The sequence below is a fragment of the Schistosoma haematobium genome, chromosome 2, assembly GCF_000699445.3.
Source record: "Schistosoma haematobium chromosome 2, whole genome shotgun sequence".
Classification (NCBI taxonomy): Eukaryota; Metazoa; Platyhelminthes; class Trematoda; order Strigeidida; family Schistosomatidae; genus Schistosoma; species Schistosoma haematobium.
In genome coordinates this window covers 5,600,837-5,627,131 of record NC_067197.1, presented here as the reverse complement: position 1 = coordinate 5,627,131, position 26,295 = coordinate 5,600,837, and the positions used below count along the sequence as shown (strand labels likewise).

General features: G+C 35.3%; 1 protein-coding gene across 1 annotated transcript in view; it reads left to right on the top strand.

The window, feature by feature from the left end:
• Positions 1–25,466, top strand: part of MS3_00006075 (uncharacterized protein) — a 47,781-nt gene extending 22,315 nt beyond the window's left edge. Inside the window, exons 10-15 of the mRNA XM_035731355.2 lie at positions 7,459–7,596; positions 13,844–14,266; positions 18,557–18,658; positions 19,872–20,003; positions 22,417–22,634; positions 25,187–25,466. Coding sequence (XP_035587364.1) covers positions 7,459–7,596; positions 13,844–14,266; positions 18,557–18,658; positions 19,872–20,003; positions 22,417–22,634; positions 25,187–25,343 — 1,170 coding nt within the window. The 3' untranslated portion in view covers positions 25,344–25,466. The remainder of the gene's footprint in view (positions 1–7,458; positions 7,597–13,843; positions 14,267–18,556; positions 18,659–19,871; positions 20,004–22,416; positions 22,635–25,186) is intronic.
• The last annotated feature ends 829 nt before the right edge of the window (positions 25,467–26,295 follow it).

The window sequence follows — 26,295 nt, the reverse complement described above, 5'->3', positions numbered from 1 at the left end:
ACACACAGTTCCTTTTATCATTTTGAAAAGAGCAAGAACAAACATTCTAGCAGAATGGTATGATTTCATTTTATTTCGTTGGGTTTCGTCAGCTGCTCACAACCTGTGATATTCAGGACTCTAAACAGTGCAATTACTAAATATCTCCTTGATACATGACATCAGGTGGATACCTTGCAATTATTCGAATTGATTAGGAAACAGTCAATCTCCAGTTTTCTGACGCCGTTGCTATCAGGCGTCAAAAACCTGACTTATGTGTTCAAAAGGAGATGGTTATTAATCTTCCCTTGCCTTAGTGATAAATATTTCTTCATTGCATCTCAAAATCTTTTTTTCTTTTTCTTTAAACTCTTTCTTGCATTTATTACATCATTGAGTTTTATTTCGACTATCTTCCAAATTAGCAGTCTTATTTTATCAAATGAGCTCTACTCATTTTATTCCTATCAACGTTTGCTCATTATGTAATCACTTGTTTCTGGCCCCTTGAATTGTTGTCGCAATCAATGTTGACGAATGCTTTTTCACATAAGGTATATATTTACAATATTCAGTCTATGAAATTTATTTACACCCTTGATATACTATACTAACATGTCTTCAATATAACTTCCAACTAAACCCTTTCGTGCAAGTAATTTAAGCCCATTATGTAATTATGACTTTGAATATCACAGATTGTAAACAGCTGACGAGAACCTACGAAATAAAATAAATTCATGCTATTCTGCTAGAATCTTTGTTCATGCTCTTTTCAAAATTATCACTTTATTGCCAGTTTGAAGTAAAAGAAAATGAACGTTTTACACAATGTTATCAATACTCTATTTTCAAAAGGACTATAGTCAGTTTCTTCTTTTTTCAAGTTTGCATCACGAACTGCTCTTAGCTAGATAATCATTGAGAACTAGAAAGCATTAGATGGTTATTTTGTCTTAATATTAAAGAGCAGTACGGATTCAGAACTTCTTCAGGGATTAAATCCAACTTTATACTTTGGTCAACCTCGGGCTCAATAAATCAGTAATCATCACATTTGTGAGGTAATCCAAATTGACATATTCTCGGTTTCCACAACTTTACCAGTATAGGGTTGTGGAGATTAATAGGTTTTTGATTGAGACCATTTATCGATTGATGTTAGACCATCATGGAAAGCCTGGAAGCACTGGACGGCCGTTTCGTTCTGTTGTGGGACTCCTCATCAGTGCACATCCACGACTCCACTCGGGGGAGTCGAACTCAGGGTCTTCGGTCTTACGCGCGAACGTTTAACCACTAGACCACTGAGTCGGCATCCAACGATGTTGATGTCCAACCTCAACCAATCCACCAGATTGCGCGACCATCTCCCATTGCACTGAAGTAGATACCTGGCTCTACCCGACATGGATTAGCTCCACTGGTCACGGCTTCTCACTAGAACTCCAGAAAATCCCTCACGAAGCTAGTCACTAGTGAGCACATGGTAACACCGTTGTTTGCCGGCTCAGTGGTCTAGAGGTTAGGCGCTCGCGCTCGAGACTGATAGTTCCTGGGTTCGAATCTCGTGAGACGGGATCGTGGATGCACTCTGCTGAGGAGTACCAGAATAGGACGAAACGGCCGTTCAGTGCTTCCAGGTTTTCAATGGTGGTCTAATTCCACAACTTTAATTTGTTTCATTTATTATAATTAGCAATCATACATAATTGATATAATTTTTATATATTACGTTATCTTTGAGTAGACAAATGATCTGATTGATTTTATATCTCAGTATACCTGGTAATCGTAATGTTCATAAGATCATTCATTTTATGTAGTGTGTTTTTCAACTGAATAAGTTGTTGAGTTGAAACTTTATTGAATAGTGTCATAGAACGAAATGTAATATATTGTATTTAGTCATTCACATAAATACATTGTAGTAGTGTCATGCGTGCTACTCATATTGATGTAAGTAGTATATGACGCGAGTTAAAGAACGTAATGTCTGGCAGCAGAAGATGGGGGAAGATCAAGAAAGAAAGAGCGGGAACACAATGCAATTTGTAAAAAAACAGATAAACAATGAAATGTGAGACAATGGATTGATGATTGCAACAGAAACAGTCCTGTTTGATATGATGGATTGATATTTTGCAAACTAACGATTTACTATAGTGTTTTTCTATTTTACCGAGTATCTCTGTAATTTTGTGTTAAGTACAATTCGGTTGTCCCCGCCCGTGTTCTACTCACAACAGTAGTATTATTAGAAGTATTTGCCTTGATAAATATTACCGTTTGAAACATATAGTTCTTCCTACAACTAACTGATCAATTAGATTCATTTGTATCCTAATAATGTTAATTTGTTACAATGAATTAATGAATCGATTATTTATTATTTCAACCATATCAAAATGTTTTATTATCTATCCACCCCTCTTTTCAATTAGTTACTATGATTGTTTCAATCCCTGATACCAATAAAAATAAAAAAAATAAATCTTATAGTAACGGTTAAATGAACTATTTCGATCAATATTGTTTATTCAAAGTGTAAATTGATCATATAACAACAAGAATGTGACATTGTTTCTTTTTATTTTCATCCTGACAACAACAAATCAGTTAATTGAATATTGAATTTTCTTTCTCTCTTTGTTTATATTTATGAACAAATATATTTTTGTTTCTTTATTTCTTATTTCCTACTTTCTGGTCGTTTTTTCTCTCTTTTCATTGTCGATAAAAACGATTTATCTATTGACTAGTAACCAAGATGAGACTATAATTTATGGATAACTTTTGAGCGATGCTAAAATGACCTTGAGTGGGTCCACTTAATAACTAGGACTAAATGAAGATGATAAACCTGTGTGAGGAATTAAAATTACGCTTTACAGTTGATTGTCAAGGTTAGGAATTAGATTCGAGGTTTTCATCACGAACTGACATCAGCTATAATGCCAAGAATCTATTTAACCAAATGGATGAATGAATTTTGCATCATAATCTAAAGCCTGTTATCTTTTACATGATTGGGGGCGTCCATAAATTATAGTCTCTCCGTAACTGATTCTTTTTCATTTAATTATGAAGACATCAGTATCAAACCTCATGCTATGAACATGTTAAATTTATTTGAAATTTGATTCGTTTCGTTTTATTGAGTAGTGTAGTGAACGAGAACACAATTGGATGTATTGGAATGAGGAATTACAGAATCTCTTAGTGAAATCTGAGAACCATACAGTAAATCTTTATTTGCAAAATGTCAATCAATTGTCTCAGACTTTATTGTTTCTTCATTTCCACATCAATCATTCTCTGTTCTCGTTCTCTTTTCTTTGATCTTCTTAATCTTCTGCAGCCAGGGATTTTACTTTCGATTGGTAATGCATACTACTTATATCTGTCTAGATCAGTGGCATACACCACAGTAGGAAAATGACACATGTCTGTCAGTGTATAACTGTAGAAAGTTTTATACTCTTAACATAATTCAATTTGAATTTATACATTTACGGGGAAATTACTTACATCTGTTACTCCTCATGGAAAAGCATAGGCCCCCCACCAGCATTCTCTATCGACCTCTGTCCTGGACAATCCTTTCCATGTCTGCTTTGAATTCCCAACATGGTGTGTTCTTTGGTCTTCCTTTTTTTCGTATTCCTCCAGGAATCCAAGTTAGCGTTTGCCTCATGATGCATTTAGAAGATATCTAAAATGCATGTCTTATCCACCTCAAACGTCGTTTATTAGGAAAGTGATTAGAATTTGTTCATGAAAGATTTAAGTGGTCATAATCATCTAATTAATCAATATGTGCAAGGTATAAAGATGAGTTTTAGACATTTTTAAATTAACTGTGATGAATTCTAGACTAGTGTTAGCTAATATGAAAACAATTATTGTAACCAAATAGTTTTCTGGGGGGAAAAACAACAGTATTACAATAATGTTGTGTTGTATGCTACTTATATCGACATACTTAAATAGTATGTAACACCAGTCTGAAGTGGAATGCATGTCAGCAGATGGTTAAGAAAAGTGAGTTGGAGAAAACAGAAAAGAGAATAGAAAGGAATCGAGTATTGGAAGAATCATAGGGAATGTGAAGGACAATTGATGGAAGATTTGAAAATGAAGTATTAATGTATAGTTTTCATATCTTACGAAGGTATTCTATAATTTCATATTAAATAATAAATCGGTTGTCCTCATCTAAAGTGTTGTTCAGTACAATATTACATAATTATTCTATTGACGTTTCCCACAGGTTATTCTGTCTGTAATACGTGAAAACACTAATAAATGAATTTGTTTAGGAGTTGTGAAGATTATTAAGTTTTTGATCGAGATCATGAACCGATTAATCTTAGACCAACATTGAAAGCCCGGAAGCAATGGACGGCCGTCTCGTCCTATTGTGGGACTCCTCGGCAGTGCGCAGGCGGGATCCCGCCTGTTCATATAATAATCATAGAAAATGTGTCATCTCAAGGTTGTATTAGGAAGCAAATAATTTAATGTTAAAGGTTGATTTTTCTGTTCCATTTAAGTTTGATAAATTTAGATAATTCTGACGTTTCGTCCAGCAAACTTGTCTGAACTTCTTCAGGGTAATAACCAAAATCATCAACTCTGTTTGTTTCATTCCTATCTTGTACTTTTATCCAGTTAACTCACATACAGAGATTTAAAAGTTGTTTATTGAATTCATTCAAATTATTGTTTTCAATTTTTAAAAGCAGTACAATGTTTATCTATGAAGTTTGAATTGTATGTCTGTAAGATATAAACATATACATATATTACGATGAGATTATAATTTGAGGACGAACCAATGATATATAAAATAACAGCTCTTGGATTTTAGCGCGAAATTCATTCATACATTTGGCTAAATAGCGTCTTGGCATTATAGCTGATGTCACTTGGCGATGAAAACTCTAAGTCTAATTCTAAACCGCTACCATCAACTGTAAATTCTAATTCTAATTCCTCACACTGGTTTCTAACCCTCATTTAATCCTAGTTAGTATGTGGATCTTAAAGTCACTTTAGCATCACTCAAAGGTCGTTCATGAATCATAGTCTCACTATATATTGTACCATCTTTTTACCGTAATTCTAATTAAGTGTTATGATAATCTAGGATTTTCTGTCCATTGTTAATGTTCTCACTCTTTAGATTATATTTTAGACTTCGTTAATTATTTTACTTCCGATTGTTTTCGCGATAATTCCATTGAATTTCCCCCTTCACTAATGAATGAATTATAAGCCAATATAATTGGTGGCTGGCAGTGGAATTCAGGTCTCGAGCGTCATCCCATTTGGGACTTGTCAACTGGATGTACCAGTATTCCAGAATTGATGTTCACCCCGGGACCCGAGCTCAGTACCATTTGCTTCAAAAGCCATCGCGTTATCCACTTAGGTACTGAGTCTTGATAGCCACTTGCTTATGCAATAAGGGGAAGTTTAAATTCATTTGATATTGTTTACTTTAATCTTCTCATCGATGTTTAGGACTGAAATTGATCAGTCGCTCATTAGCATATGTGCATCCTCTGCACACTGCCTCGATATTCCTTGTGAATTAGGGCAACATCAAGGCAAGCCGTACAGAATACACTAAGCTGTTTTGTATAAAGAAATTAGATGCGGTAAATACCGATTTTGTAGAAATAAATTTTCTTCGCATTTAATTACTTCAATTAAAAATATGATCTCATCTGTACGCTAAGTTACTTATCACTACTATACAGTGTGACTGATATTCGTTACGTAACGTCCTCAGTAGTGTAAGGATAAACTGAAAGTCTTTGACGTGGCATCAATTACTTACATGTTACAGATGATATTGATGAGAGCCGATAGGTTGGAAGTCTAGACTTGGAGAGTTTCATCTTTTGACTGTATTTACCTAAAAGTTAATTATACCATTGAAGTGACATCATGCACCATTCAAAATTTACCATATTGTAATAATGATCATAAAGTTAAATGTTTGACGCCATTTCCCAATTTTTTCAGTTCAACACTATTGAAGTTATCATCATTATAAATGATGCTATCTGCTATAATTTGGATTAACCGATTAGAGAAGGATGAAAAATCAACTGGATTGGTAGATTAGTGGTTAATGTACTAATTATGTAATCACTGGATGAGTGGTTCGAACCCCACTTTCCGGTACTTCAGTCACGGTTATCGTGTAGCTTCATTAGCACTCATACAAAACGTGTGCCTCAAAAAAAGAGTAGACAATCTTACACTTGGCAAATATGAGGTTGTTAAAATGGTGGCTAACTTTACCATTGAAATCTGCCTAGCAATTGAGTAAAACAATGCACTTTAAGATAGATGACAAATAGCTCGAGTTATCAGCAGCCGTGTGCTATGAATGTGTTCGAAGTAATGCTGTCTAACATGGCGAATGAGAAACACGGATATGCTAAAAGTTATAGCTTCAAACGAAATCATGAACTGTCAGTATGTGGTTGTGTTGGATGTTGGATTTCATTGTAACCATGGTCTGATCTGAGTTAGACAACCATTGAAAACACGTAGGCATTAGACGACTGCTTCGATCTAATTTGAGACCCTTCACCAGTTCACATCCACGACCACACAAGAAGTAATCGAATTCAAAACCTATCTCGCTCACGGACGCCTAAATTGTAGACCACTTAGCTGAAATTCAACAGTGTTAACGTCCAACTTTAAATAATCCACGACATCGCTCGATTAACTTCGTAGATTGATTGAAGCTGGACATTACCACTGTTAGATATCAGCTTAATGCCCTATAGGTTAGGCATCTGTGCGCGAGATCGAAGATTTTGGGTTCGATTACTGCTTGTGTGGTCGTGGATGTGAACTGGTGAAGAGTCTCAAATTAGATCGAAGCAGTCGTCCAATGCCTACGTGTTTTCAATGGTTGTCTAACGTAGATTAGATCATGGTTTCAATGAAATCTAAAGTGAAAATTACACTCTGATTAACATTGTACCAACACATTAAATAAATGGAAAATCCCTAGATATGACACATATTGAACAATGGAAGCGGCAATGATGACCAGAGTCATAATAAAGATTACATTGAGATGGTAGAAAAGATTTGTAGCTCTGGTGGATAATTTTGATGGAGTTTTGTTCTCTGCGCTGAATGGTTTGGTCGTGGAGCTTTCATCGTTCTTCTGAACAATGAGAGGTTTAAAGTCAACAAGAACCAATCAACATCGAGGTCTACATGACAAGCTGTGAACCATATGTGAAGAAATTCGAACACTTCAATTTTACCTGAAGTTTGTGCTGATGATATCGTTCAGAAGAACGAGGAAAGCTTCACGACCAAACCATTCAGCTCAAAGAAAATCCGCTTGCTAAAATCAGTCACTATACATTTAATTATTATTTCAATGTTACCGTCTTTTCTCGTTATTCCTAATTTTATTTTAAATATTTAAAGGATTTATCAAATGAAAGTGAACAAGCATTTCTTCTTCAAAGAATTAAATTTCTTGAATCAGAATTAGATAGAGCTCATGAAAATGAGAAACGAGCTATTCGTGCACTTCAGCAACAGTATGAACAAGTTAAATTACAGGTAACTGATTCATTAGTGTCATTCACCGTTTTTTTCTTGTTTTGTTAAAATTTAACGTTCAATCAATCTTCAAGAGTTAATGGTGTTAAATAGTTCAAGGTCGATGGCAGGAAGAATTACCTCACCTAAGTTTTGTACTACATAGAACTCATCAACAAGACGTACTTGGAATTTCGGGGAAACTGATGGTTTCAATGGGATTCAGATCAGAGTTATTCAGGTTCACCGTCCGAATCGCTGTCGCTGTGCTGTTTAGGCGTGAGTTGGCCACTTATTTGACCACTGAGTAGTGGTCAATAAATACCATGTTTCCTTAGTCCCCAGTGCCGATTGAGCTCACCTTTCAAGTTGAAAAAATATTACTTTTTTCTGATTCTTGAGCATTACTATTATAAACTATCCCTATCATGTAATATTCCAGATCATCAACTAAATATTAGAGGTTAAGGGTGAACATCAAATAATTAAGACAAGGTTTTTGAGCTGATTATTGCGCAACCATCCGCTTAGTTACTAATAAACCATACCCATTTACAATATTAGTCTAGGTAATGAAGCAAATATGACTAATATGTCCCATATTTCAGCTTTTGTCTGTATTATCAAATACTTTTATACCAATAGAGATTTAGTTGAGTCAAGGAAAAACAAGGGAACTTTTGAACATTTTAACTATTTTTGAACTAAATCATATGATTATACCGATTGCGATAACACATCTACAAGTCATAGGAACAATTCATCTAACAATAAAACATACTAAGTTACTTAGAATTAGGCTGGATTGAAACATTAGCGATAAAATTCGCTCACCACTGAAAACTAGACGAGTACGAATCTCACTGCTACAGAAAATAATTCTGTCAATGCGATCAGTTGATTACTCAGTTTTCCATTGAAATCACAAACAGGTCTAAGTTAGACAACTATTGGGAGCCTGGGAGCGCTAACAGCTATTTTGTCCTAGCATGAGATTCCTCAGTAGTGCGAGTCCATGAACCTGGGGGCAAGAATCGAACCTAGGGTCTTCGATATCGCTTACAAACGTTTTATCTCTAAACCGCTTAGCCGGGATTCAGTAGTCTCCAAGTCTAATTTCAGTCAATTTAGATAGTAATGATAATTGAGGGCACATATCATCTAACTAAATTCTTCACATGGTCTTTTACCTTTTCTGACTGGCTGTCACTACATTTGGTTCACTAATTTAATGTCTACTTTAAGGTGCCCCCCGTTACTACGTATACTGAGTTATACTATTTCAAGATGCTCTATTTAAATATCAGGTTTTTCCCACATTATATGTTTATCTGTATTGGCGGCGAATGTTTGAGGTTTTTCGTCCCAGCTTCTGTTATCGTATCCCCAATTAACCCGTTTCTATTAGAGTAATTTAATCATTCCTCAATTCTCAAGTGTATAAGGCGACAGGTAACTAAAACGTAATCGTTTTTATCAAGCATTAACATAATCATAAACTGATAAGTTCAGGAGTAAAATGACTGACTATGACACTTGATTGTATGGTTTCAAATATCACGGTGAATAAACGTATTTTCATGAATCCATTTAGAGATTTTTGACCACAGTTAGTCAACGCAGAATCTAGATTCATAGTATTCGGCCTAATCACCTAAGATCACTGTTTATACGTAACTTATGCTTTAGGAAAAAAAAAAGGGAAAAGCACAATGAACTGTTACCATTAAAGAGTTTTCCAAACCTTCTGTATTTGAATCAGCTGAACAAACTTGGAAGGCAGATAGAATTACTAAGATACATTACAGAAACCTATAAACTTCTCATATCCTAAATTATATACAGTAGAATTTACTATGTATAAATTCCTGTGCTGGAATTTTCGGCACTAATTAAGTACAATCACTAATTATTTAAACTGATATAGATGTAAGGAAACTCAAACCTACAAATGAAAAGTTTTAAATCATGACATTTTACTAACATTCTACTCTTTGTACACTTTATACACATAATATTGTCATCAAAAATATACATACTACTCAATTATCAAAAGTAGTAGTAGTCGACTTATTTAGTTTGTGACATAATAAAGCCCACGTTTCATTCGATTCGATTTTACTGGATTTATTTATTTATTTATTTTAAAACATAGATATTGGTACAAGGAGGCACCAAATACATAGGCGCCACACAGATCTCATTCGATATCTGTGAGGACTGTGATACTGCACGGGTGCCCAAACCGAAGCACGTGGTTTTCCTAGAGGACCACACCCGGAGCCTTCGACCTGAAGGTCTGATTCACAAGGCAGTGGAGCAACGTCACAAGATGCAGTCTCATGGTAGCTGGTGACCAACGATTGGTTCATATATCCTTCGTTCCCTCAGGATACTGGAGCCCATGTACATCGTTAGTTTGGGATCAGGGTTTTTCAACTCTACTAGGTGGACTCTCCATATCGACCAACCCGGTTAAAGCGCCGGACATTCGCTTTTCGTCCTCTCAATTTCGTAAACAACAGTAATGTCACGAGGAGGCAATGAGTAGGACTTCCCTGGCAGAGGCTATATACGCGTGGCCATGTGAGAGCGAACTCTTCGCACTCTCGGCCGTACCAGGGCATTTGAGGGCTGAATACAGAAACAATCGTTAATATTGGCATTTTTCAACCCGATTTTTTGTTACAGTCATAAGTTCAAGAAGAACTGACTTCTTCATTTCCAATAAGATCATTATTACAGCAAATATGTTTTTCAACAACAAACAGAGTTAACGAACATAGAAATATTTCCGTAAATGTTTTATAAAACAGGATACTGATTTCAGAATAAGAAATGTTTATGATGGTTTTCATATTAAACTGTTTAAAGACATATTGGAATAAATGCGTATCATGCCCCCAAATGACCTGGTACGGCCGAGAGTGGGGGAGAGTTAGTTATCTTTCTCTCTCTCTCTCTCCCTCTCTCGAAATGCTGTCATACGGCCACGCGTATACAGCCTCTGTCAAGGAAGTCCTACTCATTGCCTTCTGACGGTTGGGGCGGTTGTTCATGAAATTGAGAAGACGAAAAGCGAGTATCCGGCGATCCAACCAGCTTAGTGGATACAGAACATTTACTTAGAGGAGTTTTAAAACCCTGATTTCAAACCAATGGTGCACATGGGCTCCAGTATCCTGAGAAAAAAATGACTATCCAAATTTCAGAGGCTCAGTGGATGATGAGTAGCACACTTGAAGCGAAAGATAATAGGTTCAACTCACACTATGAACATCAACACTAAGGTACAGGTATATCCGTTTTGAGAAGTCCAAATAAGACTCAACTCGAGTGTCAAATTCCATTACTACCCATATACTAAATATAAATATTCTGTCTCTTCATAATGAAAGGAAAAGGCAAGAAGAAATCAACTTTGTAAATGTCACACCTCACCTTACCAAATGGATCACCATTTCTTCCACTAAAGCCTTCTAAAGTAGAAAGCTAAAACATCAAAAATTTGTTAAAAATGGACGTATGTCACTGGTATCGAGCAGTTGTCTCTTCGTCTCTGCAGTCACTTATAGAGTTAATAACACCCTTTTAGATCCCTCAAGGAATATCTTTTCACGATGTGGGGAACCGATAATTAGCAACAACTCTCATCTCTTTAACAACACACAAAATACTAAAACTCTTCATTACATTTTTGTTCTTTACTGTTAATAGTACCTTTGTCCTTTCAAAGTTTTTGTTGTTCATGTATGTGAATTATAACTCATCGTGGTAATATGATGTGACAATTTAAACCGACTGTTCATCTATACTACATCCTACGTCAGTTGTGATTTACTGACTGAAATCAATTACAGATTTGAGTATTTGGTTTTACACTTTTCTGCCATTTATAACGAACTATATGGAGAACTATTCAATTCTATGATGTAATAGTTAATATTCAAGTTATATAACCGATAAATTACAGTTTGATTCAATTATTATATTTAATCTTTGATGGCTTCATATCACCCCCCAACTCTATGATAATGACAGTTTGATAAATATGTCTTTCAAACATTTTTAAGGAACATTTAGTCAACTTAAAATTTCCAAAGTATTCTGAGCATTTATATTCTATCGAATTATGTTAAATATTTAGTTTTATAATAAAAAACGTTATCCACTAACCGAATAACTATTTTGGAAACTATGCAAATAATTCTTCTGAATTCAAGGCAGAGCGTAAAGAGGAACTAGCGAATAGTAGCCCCCAAATACCCTGGTACAGCCGAGAGTGCGAAGAGTCCGCTCTCCCTCTCGATTTGCTCTCACATGGCCACTCGTATATAGCCTCTGCCAGGGAAGTACTACTCACTGCCTTCTCGTGGCGGGGGTATTTTTTTACGAAAATGGGAGGACGAAAAGCGAATGTCCGGTGCTTTAACCGGATTCCAAATCAATGGTGCACATAGGTTCCAGTATCCTGAGGGAACAAATGGCGTATGAACCAATTGTTGGTCACCGGCTTCCATGGGACTGTATCTCTTTACGATGCTCCACTGCCTTGTGGATTAGATCTTCAGGTCGAAGGCTCGGGGCGTGGCCCTCTAAGAAAACCCCCTGCTTCGGTTTGGGCACCCTGGCAGTATCACAGCCCTCACACATATCGAATAAGATTTGTGTGGCGCATATGTATTTGGTGCCTCCTTGTACCAATATCTATGTGTTAAAATGAATAATAAAATAAGGAACCTCTCGCCGGTTCAATGTTAATGATGCTGGTCGAGCGAGTAATTGGCTAAGTCATCGACAATAATTTATAGAGTAAATAGTAAACACGAAATAGAACTAGTTGGAATTAGAGTTTTGTGTAGTGACTTAGTCCATGAGACACTGATCAGCGGTTCCCGAGACAACAAAGTCATTTTGATTAAATATAACACAGATAAATTTTAAACTATTTGAACTTCTAACAGGAATAAATAACATAATTGTTTTCTAGTCTTCAGAGCTGATTGAGTTCTGTTAATCAAATCGGAATTTAATATCAGAAGTCAACTGATTCATGATCTCAACTATTAAATTACTACAATCTCCAGAAAACCCCTTCTGGTACTAATCAACATATGCTCACTAGTAACTAGCTTCAAGAGGGATATCCTAGAGTTCTACTGAGAAGCATTGACCAGCGGAGATCAACTGGGTTTGTTATGAGATAGTAACTGACTGATGACAATCGTTGATGTGTCGCTCAATTTTATGGATTTGTTGAAGTTAGTCATTAACACCGTTGGATGCCGTCCGGCTCAGTGGTCTAGTGGTTAAACGCTTACGCGCGAGACCGATAGGTCTTGGGTTCGAATCTCTTTCGTGAGAGATCGTGGACGAGCATAGCTGAAGAGTCCCGTAGTAGGACGAAACGACCGTCCACTGGTCCCAGTTTTTCCATGGTGGTCTAGCTTGAATTGACTCATGATCTCAACTACTGGAAATGGAATTTGATAGTTATTCTTAATGACCCAATGTTAATATAACTTGATCAGCAACAATAATTACTACTAATTATTATAAATATCTCAACTTTATAGAATATGAGATGGACCCTGAATAACGTTTAGGTAACATTTCTTCCTTTGAAACTGTTACATCGCGATAAGAATGATGAATGATAAATTCTGAGACCCATTTATACGGACCAATACTATACCTACATTTTTATCGTATAATTGTCAAGTAACTAAACTATTCATATTTGTGTCCCTCTTATTATAAGCTTTATTTTAACCTATGAACTATTATTATACGATTTATCATTATTGAGTTATACACAGTCTATCAATTACTATCTCCCACATTCACAGCCACATTTGGCTAAATCTTGTACAGATTTTATTTTGTATTTTATGGTACGATGTGATCTGTTTAGTTTGTATATAAACCCACTATGTTTGAAATACATGATTCATATGGACGAGGCTGAGATTGATGTTCTGAACTTAACAGGCAGGGCTAAACAGGAAGAAGAACTAATAAACCCTCTAGACTTCTCGTATAGGTTTTATGCTTCATTAGTTCGGTTGATAAATCACTATTCAATAATTGGCTGTATCATTACATTATAGATTGTTAAGGGCACAAACCCATAAATTATAACAGAAACTATATGAAGTAATTTTAGTCCCGTCATATGTGAAACGATGCATTTGATGTTTGAGTATTATTTCATTAAATCACTTAATTCTAACAAATGTTATCACTTATTTCTTATATATCTCCATAGTATGAAGATCGTATACAATCATTAGAATCATATATCAATTCATATTGTATTCATAATCAAACTTATTCACCTTTATTATCTAAAGATGAAAATTCTATTTTAACATCAAATGATTTAAAAAACCCAGAAATTTTACAAAAATCATTAAAACAATTAAAAAATTCTAATCAATCAATAATCCTTTCAAATTTATTAGATGATTTACGCGGTCAAATAACCAATTTAAAAATACAATTAAAACAACGACAAAAAACAATTGAACAAATGAAACATTTTGCACAATTGAATAGTAACCATTTAAACAACAATAATAAATTCAAGCCTTTAATACATAAAAATAAACAATGTCATTATTCACATTTATATGAAATTCAATCTAGACAAATAAATAAGATTAATGATAAGATAAATTTGAGAAAAAATGTAAGTTGTTCTCATCTAAGTAATTGTGATTGCCTATTGAAATGAGTCGTTGTTTTTTTTTAACTGAATGGTTTAGTTGTGGAACATTCATTGTTCTTTTTCTGAATGATATTAGAAGAAGAACAATGAAAACTCTATGATCAATTCATCCAGATCAAAGAATACAATTTCTTTGAAATCATCTACTTGAGCTATAAATCTTCTCCATGAGCAGTTGTTATTTTTTTTTAAGTAGTAGATAATTCATAGCACTTACTTACTTACGTTTGTTACTTCGAATGGAGTATAGGTCGCCGATCAGCATTCTCCAACCCAATCTGTCCTGGAACTTCCTTTCTAGTTCTATCTAATTATTGTTCATTCCACTCATGTCTGTCTGCCTCCATTTCTCGACGTAATGTGTTCTTTGGTCTTCCTCTCCTCCTCCTTTGGAATTCAGGATTCCAAGTGAGGGCTTGTCTTGTGACGCAGTTGGGTGCTTCCCTCAATGTATGTCCTATCCACTTCCATCGCTTCTTCCTGATTTCTTCCTGCACTGGAATCTGGTTTGTTCCCTCCCACAGTAGGTTGTTGGTGATAGTGTCTGATCAACGGATCCGAAGTATTTTGCGTAGACAACTATTAATAAACACTTGTATCTTCTGGATGATGGTTTTCGTAGTTCTCCAAGTTTCTGCCTCATACAGTAGAATTGTCTTGACATTTGTATTGAAAATTCTGACCATGGTGTTGATTGAAAATTGTTTTGAGTTTCAGATGTTTTTCAGTTGTAGATATATTGCTCTTGCTTCCTAGCACTAATATGACAATATTAAATGAGTGTTTACGTGTATACCTAATATAATAGAGAGTAACTCAATACACTGATATAATATCAGTCACAAATATTCAATACTTAATATTTAAAATAAACTCATTATCGGAAGAGAAAAAAGATAGGTTATACATTCAGGTGTTCGCAGTAATTTTATAATACCATTGATTAGGAGATTTTTTTAATGTCATGGTATGGTTGAAGATGGGGAGAGTCAGCTCTCTCTCTCTCTCTCTCTCTCTCGAAATGCTCTTATATGGCCACGCGTATACAGCCTCTGTCAAGAAAGTCCTATTCATTGCCTTCTGACGGTTGGGGCGATTGTTCATGAAATCGAGAGGACGAAAAGCAAATGTCCGGCGATTTAACCAGGTTTATGGATGCAGAAAATCTATCTAGAGGAGATGGAAAACCCTGATTTCAATCCAATTGTGCACATGGGATTCAGGATCCTGAGAGAACAAGTGATGTATGAACTGGTTGTTGGTCACTGGCTACCATGGGACTGCATCTCCCTGCTTCACTGTCTTGTGCATTAGACGTTTAGGTCAAAGTCTCGGGTAGTGGCCCCCTATGAAAACCATATACTTCGGTCTGGGCACCCGGACAGTATTCCAGCCCTCACACAAATCGAATGATCTTTGTGGCGCATATGTATTTGGTGCCTCCTCGTACCAATGTTTATGTGTTTAAATAAATAAATAAATCTTTTAATGTGAAACAGTATCTATGTATGAGTATGATGTCAAGTTACTTTGGTTTGTCGCCGTATTGTAACATGATCGATAGAATCCAATCAGCACTAAACGATTGGACAAATATAAAGTTCTACTATTAAAATTACTACAATCTCTACATACCCCCCTTTGGATAATAATGCACCAAGAAAATGGACGAAGGGTTGTGCAAGATCATGGGTTAATTGAAGTTAAACGTTAACACCTTTCAATGCCGGCTCAGCGCTTTAGAGGTTAAGTGTTCCCAAGCGAGACCGAAAGTACTCGGCTCGAGTCTCACATTTGCGATCGTGATTGGGCACTGCCTAGGAGTTTCAATCTAAGAAAAAACAGCTGTCCAGTGTTTTCAGGTTCTCAATAGTGGTCTTGCTTAGATCGACTCATGAATTCAACTATTAAATTTACTACAGTCTTTAATAAACTCCCATTCTGAAAATATAAAATTGATCACTATTCCGAGCTCAATTAGTTGCAAGTTAATTTTAAAAAGAATAAGATTTTTACAGACGTTTATTAATTTCAGTCCAATGGAATGATTCAGTTAAGTAGTAAGATTGTATTGTTCTAATCGAAATCACTTGTTGTGATGAAATATTTATTTTATCTTGTTAAAAACCTATTCAACAAATGAAATAATAGTCTGTACATGTTTGAGATAGCTACGTAACCACTGTCGTGTTAGTTTGACTCATCAATCATGTACATGCTAGTACACTAGGGTTTAGAGTTAAAATTAGTTTTATGATCCTGGAAGTGAAACTAAAGTGAGTGTAGTGAGGTTTACAATTGTACTTCACTGCTTGAGAATTGTATGGTTTCTTTACCAAATCAGTTTCTTAATTGAATTTATAATAGAACATCCCCGTAAGAAAGTTCTGTTTCTCCATCACATCTACTATGACATATGGATACTGACAACATTAAGCACTTATCATCATTTCAGTTATCAATTATTTTACATAAATAAATCCAAACAATGTTCTAAGAAAACAAATCAATTGATGAAGTAGTGAAACTTCATCAGTTGAGATGGCTGAGACACGTGTTACGCATGCCCAACCACCGACTGCCCCAACGTGCGATGTTTCATGGTATAGGAGTAGGTTGGAAGAAAGCTAGGGGCGACCAGACCAAAACATGGCACAAACTCATGAAGTCACTGACAAGTAGACTACGCCATGTTGGTAGATGTGGACTACCTGGTTAGGATCCGCGAGACGATAGCAACCGATGGTTAGGGACGTTGAATGACATGGCTCAAAATCGTTTGCAATGGCCAGGTGCATCCACTCTTTGTGTTCTCCTAAATTCTAATCTTCTGAAATCTTCATTTCCCTTTTTCCTCTTTCCAAATTTATTTCACTGGATTATACTCTTTGAATGACATCTTCAAACTCTAATGTTTCCGATTACTACTTATACTTTTACAACCTCTACCACTATGCGATTTGAATTGACAATTATATCTCTGTGGTAATATTACGTGGTATGGCAACTCGAACTGATTTACGTACATACGAAGTTCTACGTTGTTACTGACTGACTGACTGAAGAAGACAAGAATTACATGTAATGTGTAATGTACAAGTTTGTGATACATTTTAATCTGATCGCATAAATTTAATAGTCGTAATTTGTGTAAAAATAATCACTAAACGATCTCAAATACAATCACCATGATGGTTATCTGTAACAAGGATACTAAAAAACGGAAAAAATATTTTCTACATTCAGTTAAGTAATAAAATAGAAATTGAAGACCTTCAATGTAGGAACAGGGGTAAAGTTTTATGTTTACGGCTTAAACATGTCTTTTTTGTAAAATACTTCCATCAAGTTCAAGTTGACAAGTATGACTTGTATATGAGACCACATGTCGTAAAATTGGAATGATTGAAGTGTTTAATTGTTTATCAGTGTTCGATAATAATTCATCCCCATAGATTTATCACGACCGAATACCGAGGTTAGGAATAGGTTACTAAGTAAATATGGAAATTCAATTAATAAGGCAGTGAGTCTTCATCAATTTATGTGATCATGACATATGTAACTTATGCCCAATCACCGCCTACATGGACGATCTCAATCTTATCTGGTTTTTGAGTAGGCTGGAAGAAAGCTAAGGGCGACCAAACAAAGATGTAGCATCAGTTCATGAAATCATTGGCAATTGAACTAAGCCGTATAGATAGATGTAAACCACCTGGTTGTGATCCTTGTGATTGTTGTAATCAATAATTAGAGACTTTGAATGTCATGGCCAAGAATTATTTGTAATGAAGTAGGTACATTAATTCATTGTATCCCTTTAGAATCTGAGTCCTAAAACCTTATATCTTTTCTTTTCTTTTTCTCTATTTAGTCTTTTCCGCTACTACTGAGACTTTAATTACTCTGATTACACCGGGATTTCTCTTGGATTGATTTTACCTCCCTGTACTTGTATAGTATAACAACTGGAACGGATGCATATGTATCAGATTCTACACTGTGTATGACTGACTGACTGACTGACTGGCATTCCTTTACCGTGTAAACGGGGAATAATTTTTACATTAATCATAAAAATGACTACTTGTCATCATAATTGGTCAGAGTGCAGCAATTTAGTTAGAATATTCCATTCGCTTATTCTATCAGCGATTCATTATTTTTGAATATACACTTTATGGAATAATTTTAATATTCGTTGTTTAGCTTCTTTTTTACATTACTTCTTGATATTTACTCTTTAAGAAAATAATCAATTCAAATGAGCAAAACAATGAACATGTTTCCATCAACGATAAAGAATCAATTAGTTTGAAAGAACATAATGCACTCAAAAACTTGTTACAGGTCAGTTTCTGTTGTATATGTATATCCGCTTAATTTATTTAACATACTAGTAATATTACAAGTACACAGATCCTAGCCATGATACTCTTCACCTACCAATATGCTCCAGACCAAAATTCAATGACTTTATAGACTGGTATCATGACTTCGTATGACTACACCTATCTTTCTCCCAACCTATTGACTTTGTTATCAATGACCATGAGTTTGATACTTGAAGGCTTATTATCTGGAGGCAAATGATATGATAAAGTTGTGTAGACCGAAATATGTAGAGTCAGGTATAAACATGCGATCAAGTAGTTTAAAATTGATCACTTTAACCGACGAACTACTCAATCACTACGTAAGATTTTGTTTAGATAATCAATTTAGAGGGAGGTTGATTATGAATACAGTGGTACTGAGTGCTGTTAGAGGTATGAGGGCGATTATCACTTCCCGGTTGCCCACACCGTAGAAAGGTTCTTCTGGAGGTACATGAAAAGGAAATTGGATTAAAGATGGTCTTAGTGACCTGAGAGTGTGATCGCAGTGCCCAAGAGACAACTGCTTGAAGTTTATCATACACGACCTTTTAGTGGGTAATTTTCGTGTTAGCTCCGTACTTGTTGAGACGTTACCGAAGGAAACAGGTATCCGTGGGATAAGGCGAGGTGTGCATTTTTTTGGGGTCGACGACTTATAACCGTACCCCTCCTTGTGGGAAGGCAGCATCACTGTTATGCTGGTTGTCTGGAGGGAACACCTTACTGCTGTCACACCTTTGTACAGTCAGCAGTATGACTTTACCCTCAGACCTTGAGTTTGTTGCTTTTAGTCTTATCGCTATTCAACCGGCCTATCTGGCATGGTAAGACCTTGAGGAACGATTGTTCCAGCCAGTATAGCTCGATTGGTTCATCACGATAGGCAAGCTCGACCACCACGTCAAGGTAGCAACAACGGTCCTTGTATGCAATCTTTCTTTTATATATTACCACCGTTGAATTAAATACTTCTATGAATCCGGTGTTCATCTTGTTGTGTTAATGAGGTATGGCAACTTGGACAGATGCATATATGTGCTTGGTCCTATGCTGCAGCTGACTGACTGACGGAACTAATCAATTTACGAGTCTACTTTACACCAAATAACAGTTGAATGGCATTCAAATAAATAACTTTTTCGTGCAAAAAATGTTTTATTCTTTTTTTCATGCTCTTTTTCCAGAGTCGTATAACTAAACTTGAAATTCAGCTGAAAAAATCACAGGAATCCGTGAAATCTGGAGTAACTTGTGATGCGTCCACAAACACTGATTTCATTGAAAGAACTGATGATTCATATATCAAAATTCGGGAGGTATGATATTACATTAATTTTTATCATTAATATTGTTATTGCCTATAATCAATGTCAGTTGACTGGTCATATTGTTTTAGAGAACCTCAAATATCTTATCGTATTAGCCCTGGTATCTTCCAGTAAAGGTTTGGATCACGTGAAATTCTCAAATCTACCGCTTTTACTACTTCAACTAGTAATAATAGTAACCAGTAATAAGTAATAGTAATAATAATACTGTTGCAGTCACTGTACACAACGTACATTCAGATTTTTTGAGAGTTGAATATGTTTATGATACATTTGCTGAATTCCCTATAGAACAAACAGAGGTTACTAGGCTGAGCATTTGTTTGAAGGAAGTTAACACTTTTGGTAAAAGTATACTTTAGGGACGAGGTAATCAGAACCAAGAAATCGACTTTTAAGTTCCTGTTCGAACTACATATATTATGTGTGGCGTACAATAGAAATATTTTTGTACACTGCTTAAAATCTTTAATATGATAGCAAAAACGTTTTTGCAGACATAGAACAAAACTAGTGGTGTTAAAGTGTTAACTGACTAATTCTTTCTATGTAGACTGTAATATGATAGGCAACTTGACACTATGCCAAAATCCTAACCATAAATTCGTAACTCAGATGGAAATTTTGACTTAGTGACACTTCGCTTTATGGATAAACTATTCATATGGCGTCTTTCATATTTTTGAACGAAACTCGTTCGTTTGTATGACTACAGAGCAGTTTTACATGTATCATACTCCTAATCTTAACCTTAAATAATTCACCTCAATTAGAAATAGGGTGGGTACTCTTACCAAACGGGCTTGGGTTTTTATAAGGGTTTGGTAATATGGATAGTTACTTTTCATTAGTAATAGGTAGAAATTGTGTAGAAGGTGTTCAAAAACAGGTAAACCTCATAGTTGTTGTACAAATGATATCTGTATTCAAGGTGCATATTGATAATAACTGGATTCAGTTTGGTTTTTACTAAATTGCTCTTCAGTGGTATACTCCACCCTAGGTATTTTTGGTGTACACATGCATAGACAGAACCAGATTTCTATCATACATAGTACTCAGAACGTTCTTCTGTGACTTCGTTTTGTGGGTTTAATGAGACTAATTCTCCCATAAATCGTAAGGATGAGTCTAAAAGTATTAACGGAACTTTTTTTTTAATTTCTGAGGAAAATCTGAAAGGAAAATGATCTTCCAACAGACGTGCTTTTTTTCATTACGGGGAGGGATTTAATTTCGAAATAAAAAATTCGTCATTACCACAAAACATTTCTGTAAATTTATCCCAGATTTTGCTGAGCCACTTATTCAGTCATGATCAACGTAGCTCCTGACGCTCATGCGTGTTGGCCTATATATGGACATGACGAGCTTAAATTGTTAAGATGAGTAGCAAACGAACAGAAAAGATATGACATAAATCGAATTTCACAGATTGAAATCATGAGTCAACTGAAGCTAGACCACCATGGAAAACCCGGTGGTCTAGCTTCAGTTGACTCATGATTTCAATCAGTGAAATTTCTAAAATCTCCACAAACCCCTTCTGATTTTTGATAGAACTTCGATAAATGTATCTCATAAGCCAGCCAGTATTTAACGATGTATTATTGATATTCCTGTTTATTTAAAAGACTTCCTTAAAATAAACTTGCAAATAAACAGTAATATGTAGGAATCCTGTGGTCATACATAGCTGCCGACAGAGGTTGATCAATTTAAGTCCTGAATGTAAACAGTGAGAATTTTATAAATGCTATACTAGTTATTGAGTATCTAGACTCAGTTTCTTACTGAATAATTCGTTAGCGTTCGAAGAGATAAATAATGGTTTTAAGCACAATTGATTGATCACTGGGTGGTGATCAATCAATTGCGATTATATCTCAGTCCTACAGGAGGTTAGTCACGGCTCGGATACCTCAGTGGTAACGTCTCTGACTGCGAAGCTGGGTGACACGAGATCGAATCCGTCAGGGAGCACCAGTTCCCTCAAGATTACAGGTACACCATGCTGACGAGTGTCAAGTAGCACGAAACCCGGGTCCAGGGTTTTCTGTTGACTACCTCCAACCACCATCTAATCTCAATGGTTTTAAGCTTCAAAATGAATATTTGCGCTGTTAATTAAGAATATTTAGCTAATTGCCTCATTTACAACTGATTGATCATCAACTCAATCCTGTAAAGCAGTCAAGATGCAAATACCTCAGTAGTGTATGGTCATACTCAGCCTTTAAAATTGAATTCGAATCTCATAGTAAGTATCAATTTTTTCAATATCGCGAGTAATATCATGTTTACGAGTCTTAACTTACAAGCGAAGTAGATTTTCCTACTGACTATCTCCAACCACCTAACATATTAAAAACAAATTCTTGTTTTATTCATTACATTTCAGAGGCAATTTAAAAATCAAATTGATACCATTGTGTCCAGACAAACAGAATTAAATCGACTGAAAAAATTAATGACTAATCGAAATAAACATTATCATCCTCATCTTCACCATCATTTGCACAACGGGGATAAAAGTGAATATGATTTGAATACAAGTCAATATACAAATGAAAACATTCCCTCTTCATTATTACAAATCGAAGATCATTCTTATATTGAGTAAGTTAAAACTAGGGATGTATAATATGTGCGTGCGTGTGTATTATATTGTTTTTCATAAAAAACTTTCTTTTCTGGCTGTTAACAAAAGAAATCATTCATTTTATCATTGATTTCAAAAGTTGAAATCATTATCCAATCGAAGCTAGACCACCATGGAAAACCTGGAATCAGTAAACTGACGTTTCGCCCTATTGTGAGACTCCTCGGCAGTGCGCATCCATGATCCCTCCTTGCGGGATTCGAACTCAGGACCTATCAGTCTCGCCACAGGCGCTTAACCAACTAGACCACTAAGCTGGCCGGCATCCAACGGTGTTAATGTCTAACTCTAAACAATCCACGAAATTGCGCCACCGTACACCATTGTCTTCAGTGAGTTGATATCTCACAACAGACCTGGTTGAACTCCACTGGTCACTGCTTCTCACTAGAACTCTAGGATATACCTCTTGAAGCCAGTTACTAGTGAGCATATTTTGATTAGTATCAGAAACGGTTTTCTGGAGATTGTAGTAATTTCAACAGTTGAGATCATGAGTCAATTGAAGCTTCCAGGTTTTCCATGGTGGTCTAGCTTCAATTGACTCATGATCTCAACTGTTGAAATTACTACAATCTCCACAAAACCCCTTCTGATACTGATCTCAGTTATATTGGATCTATAAGATCGTCTGACAAAAGGAATATTAAATTCAAAAGATGTAATTGAGGTAAGTTCTTTTATCAAATTATCATCAACCATGTGGATGAATTTATTATTCTATTTGTACACATCTTTGTCAAAATCACATCAACAAGAATTAGCAATAATATTTTGCTCTCTGAAGTAGATTAGTCAATTTGGAATAATATTCTCAGAGGAAATCATTAATCCACCTAAAACTGATGTGTGAACTCCATAATCCAATACTTGACAATGTTTACTTCAATGTATCACCATTTTTTTTCTCGTTGGAGAATTCAAAATCGCTTAGGATAATTTATTCAATACTAAGGACTGGATAAGCAATATTGATAATTACTAAGGGATTGACCATGGTGTAAACGATTCAATTTTACAAAATGTCGGTTAATAATTTGATAATCAAGTGGTAACATCTCTGATTATAGTCTACCAGGTGATATAGTTTTGAGTCTTACAGGGAAATATCGGTTCCGTCAAAACTATACAAGCATTTTGAAGATTTGTATCAGCTAGCACGAAAGCCAGGTTAAGCAATATTCTACACTTGACATCAAATTGTGTAATCTAAATATTCTCAGATGTACTCCTAGAAATATGACTATAAGAATTTATAGGACAAAACATTTTAATTAGGTGAAATGAAATTTACATTCACTACCTCCTTGTTTAATACTGAGCACAATTATTCTTTGTTAAATAGATCACTATCATACGTTCTTGAATCACTATACTATGATGCCTAACAGTTATGATCCATATGTTATCTAACCTACTGAGTTCTTGCTAAATTGTTTGACTGTTTCATTATATTCTTATCAAGAAATTAATCCTGGTCAATATAGATTTATTGATTTCTCGTAATTGATTCTCTTATTTACAATCTTGAACAATTGAATTAATTTAATGAAACAATTTAATGAAAAATCATTTAATTTATCACTGATCTCAGTGATTTCATTGGTCTAATGAATAAGTGTTCACTGCTAAAATTCTAGGTTATGAGTTCATTTTCCAACAAGATCAATAAGGTATAACTCTTGAAGATTCGATTCATGCTAAGACGACGATACATTTGTCTGGTGCAAACTGGGTTTTTTTCAATGTATTCCTAACTAAGATCAATCTAGGACTAGTATATAACCCATTGTTTTCTTAATCAAATTCATACAAAATATGTTACTCTAAGTAACCGTTGAGTAACTTTTAAACCAATGAGATTCTAACAGGACAATTGGATGCCAATTAAAACATGATGATATATATATATATCCAGTTGAGATCATGAGTCAGTTGAAGATAAAACACTATAGAAAACCTGGAAGCACTGGGTCTCTGTTTCGTCCCACCATGAGACTCCTCAGCAGTGCGCATGCACGGTCCCCCACAAAGGAGTTACGAACCCAACACCTATCAGTCTCGTGCGCGAACGCTTAACCACTAGACCACTTAGCCGGACGGCATCCAACTGTGTTAATGTCTAACTTCAACTAATTCACGAAATTGATCAACACATCCAACATTGTCATCAGTGAGTTACTACCTCACAACTGACCCGGTTGAATCCCGCGAGACGGGGTCGTGGATGCGCACTGCCGAGGGGTCCCACAATAGGACGAAACAGCCAACTAGTGCTTCCAGGTTTTCAATGTTGGTCTCAATCAATAAGTTAACAATTTGTTTGTTTGTTTTATTTAAAGATAAGTGTTGGGTTCGAGTCTCACTGTGAACAATAACATTAAGATTTTTGTATAATCCTAAGGTGGCTGAAATGTATGTCTTTAATCTCATTGTATATATATATATATATATATATGTATATGTTTACATATTGCTTAAAGTCTTTCTTTTTAATTTTTCTATGTAGAGAATACATGAATGAAATGTATACTAATCCAAATTATTGTACAAATCTTGAAGCAGATTATTGGCGTAATATTGCATTGAAAATGAATAATGAATTAAATCATTTACAAAATGATGCAAATATACTTGTAAATATCTTAACAGAATTACAACAATGAAAATTGATTCATTAAATAATTCATTCATTATTTAGTTTATAAATGATATAATTGTTTATCAAAATAACGAAAAGAGATTGATTTTGATGAAGTTTTGTTCTCTGAACTAGGTGGTTTAGTCGTGGAGCTTTCATTGTTCTTCTTCTGATGATTGTCGTTCAGAAGAACAATGAAATCTTCACGACTAAACCATCCAGCTCAAAGAATAAAATTCCATCAAAATCATCCACTTGAGCTACAAATCTTCTTCACCATCTCATAAGAGATTGAATTTATCTTAATGATCTCTTTAGTTTTAGTGAATTCAACAAACTGAAGCCTAAGCATAGCATCGTTTTCTGAATTTGCAAGAATCAAAATATAGGATGCAGTTCTAGTCACATTTGAAGCTTTATCACACTGAATACCTATATTGATAGAGTAGCTTAACGGTGATCTAAACTATGGAAAATAAAAATTGTTCTAGTGAGAAGCAGTGACCAGTGGAGTTCAACCAGGTCTGTTGTGAGATAGTAACTCACTGATGACAATGGTGGATGTGTCGATCAATTTCGTGGATTAGTTGAAGCTAGACATTAACACCGTTGGATGCCGTCCGGCTAAGTGGTTTAGTGGTTAAGCATTCACGCACGAGACTGATAGGTGTTGGGTTTGAATCTCTTTTGTGAGGGATCGTGGATGTGCACTGCTGAGGAGTCCAATGGTGGGACGAAACGGCCATCCATTGCTTCCAGGTTTTCCGTAGTGGTCTAGCTTCAATTGACTCATGAATCCAGTTATTAAATTATTACAATCTCCACAAAACTCCTGTCTGAAAATATAAATATTGATTTAAAAAGCCATAATACTTTAATACCGTGTAAAACGCCATAATCTAAAATAAAAACTTGTTTCACAATCCTATGCTTGAATTTCTTAAATCTACTCCCTGTTAACTGATTGTATGCTCTTC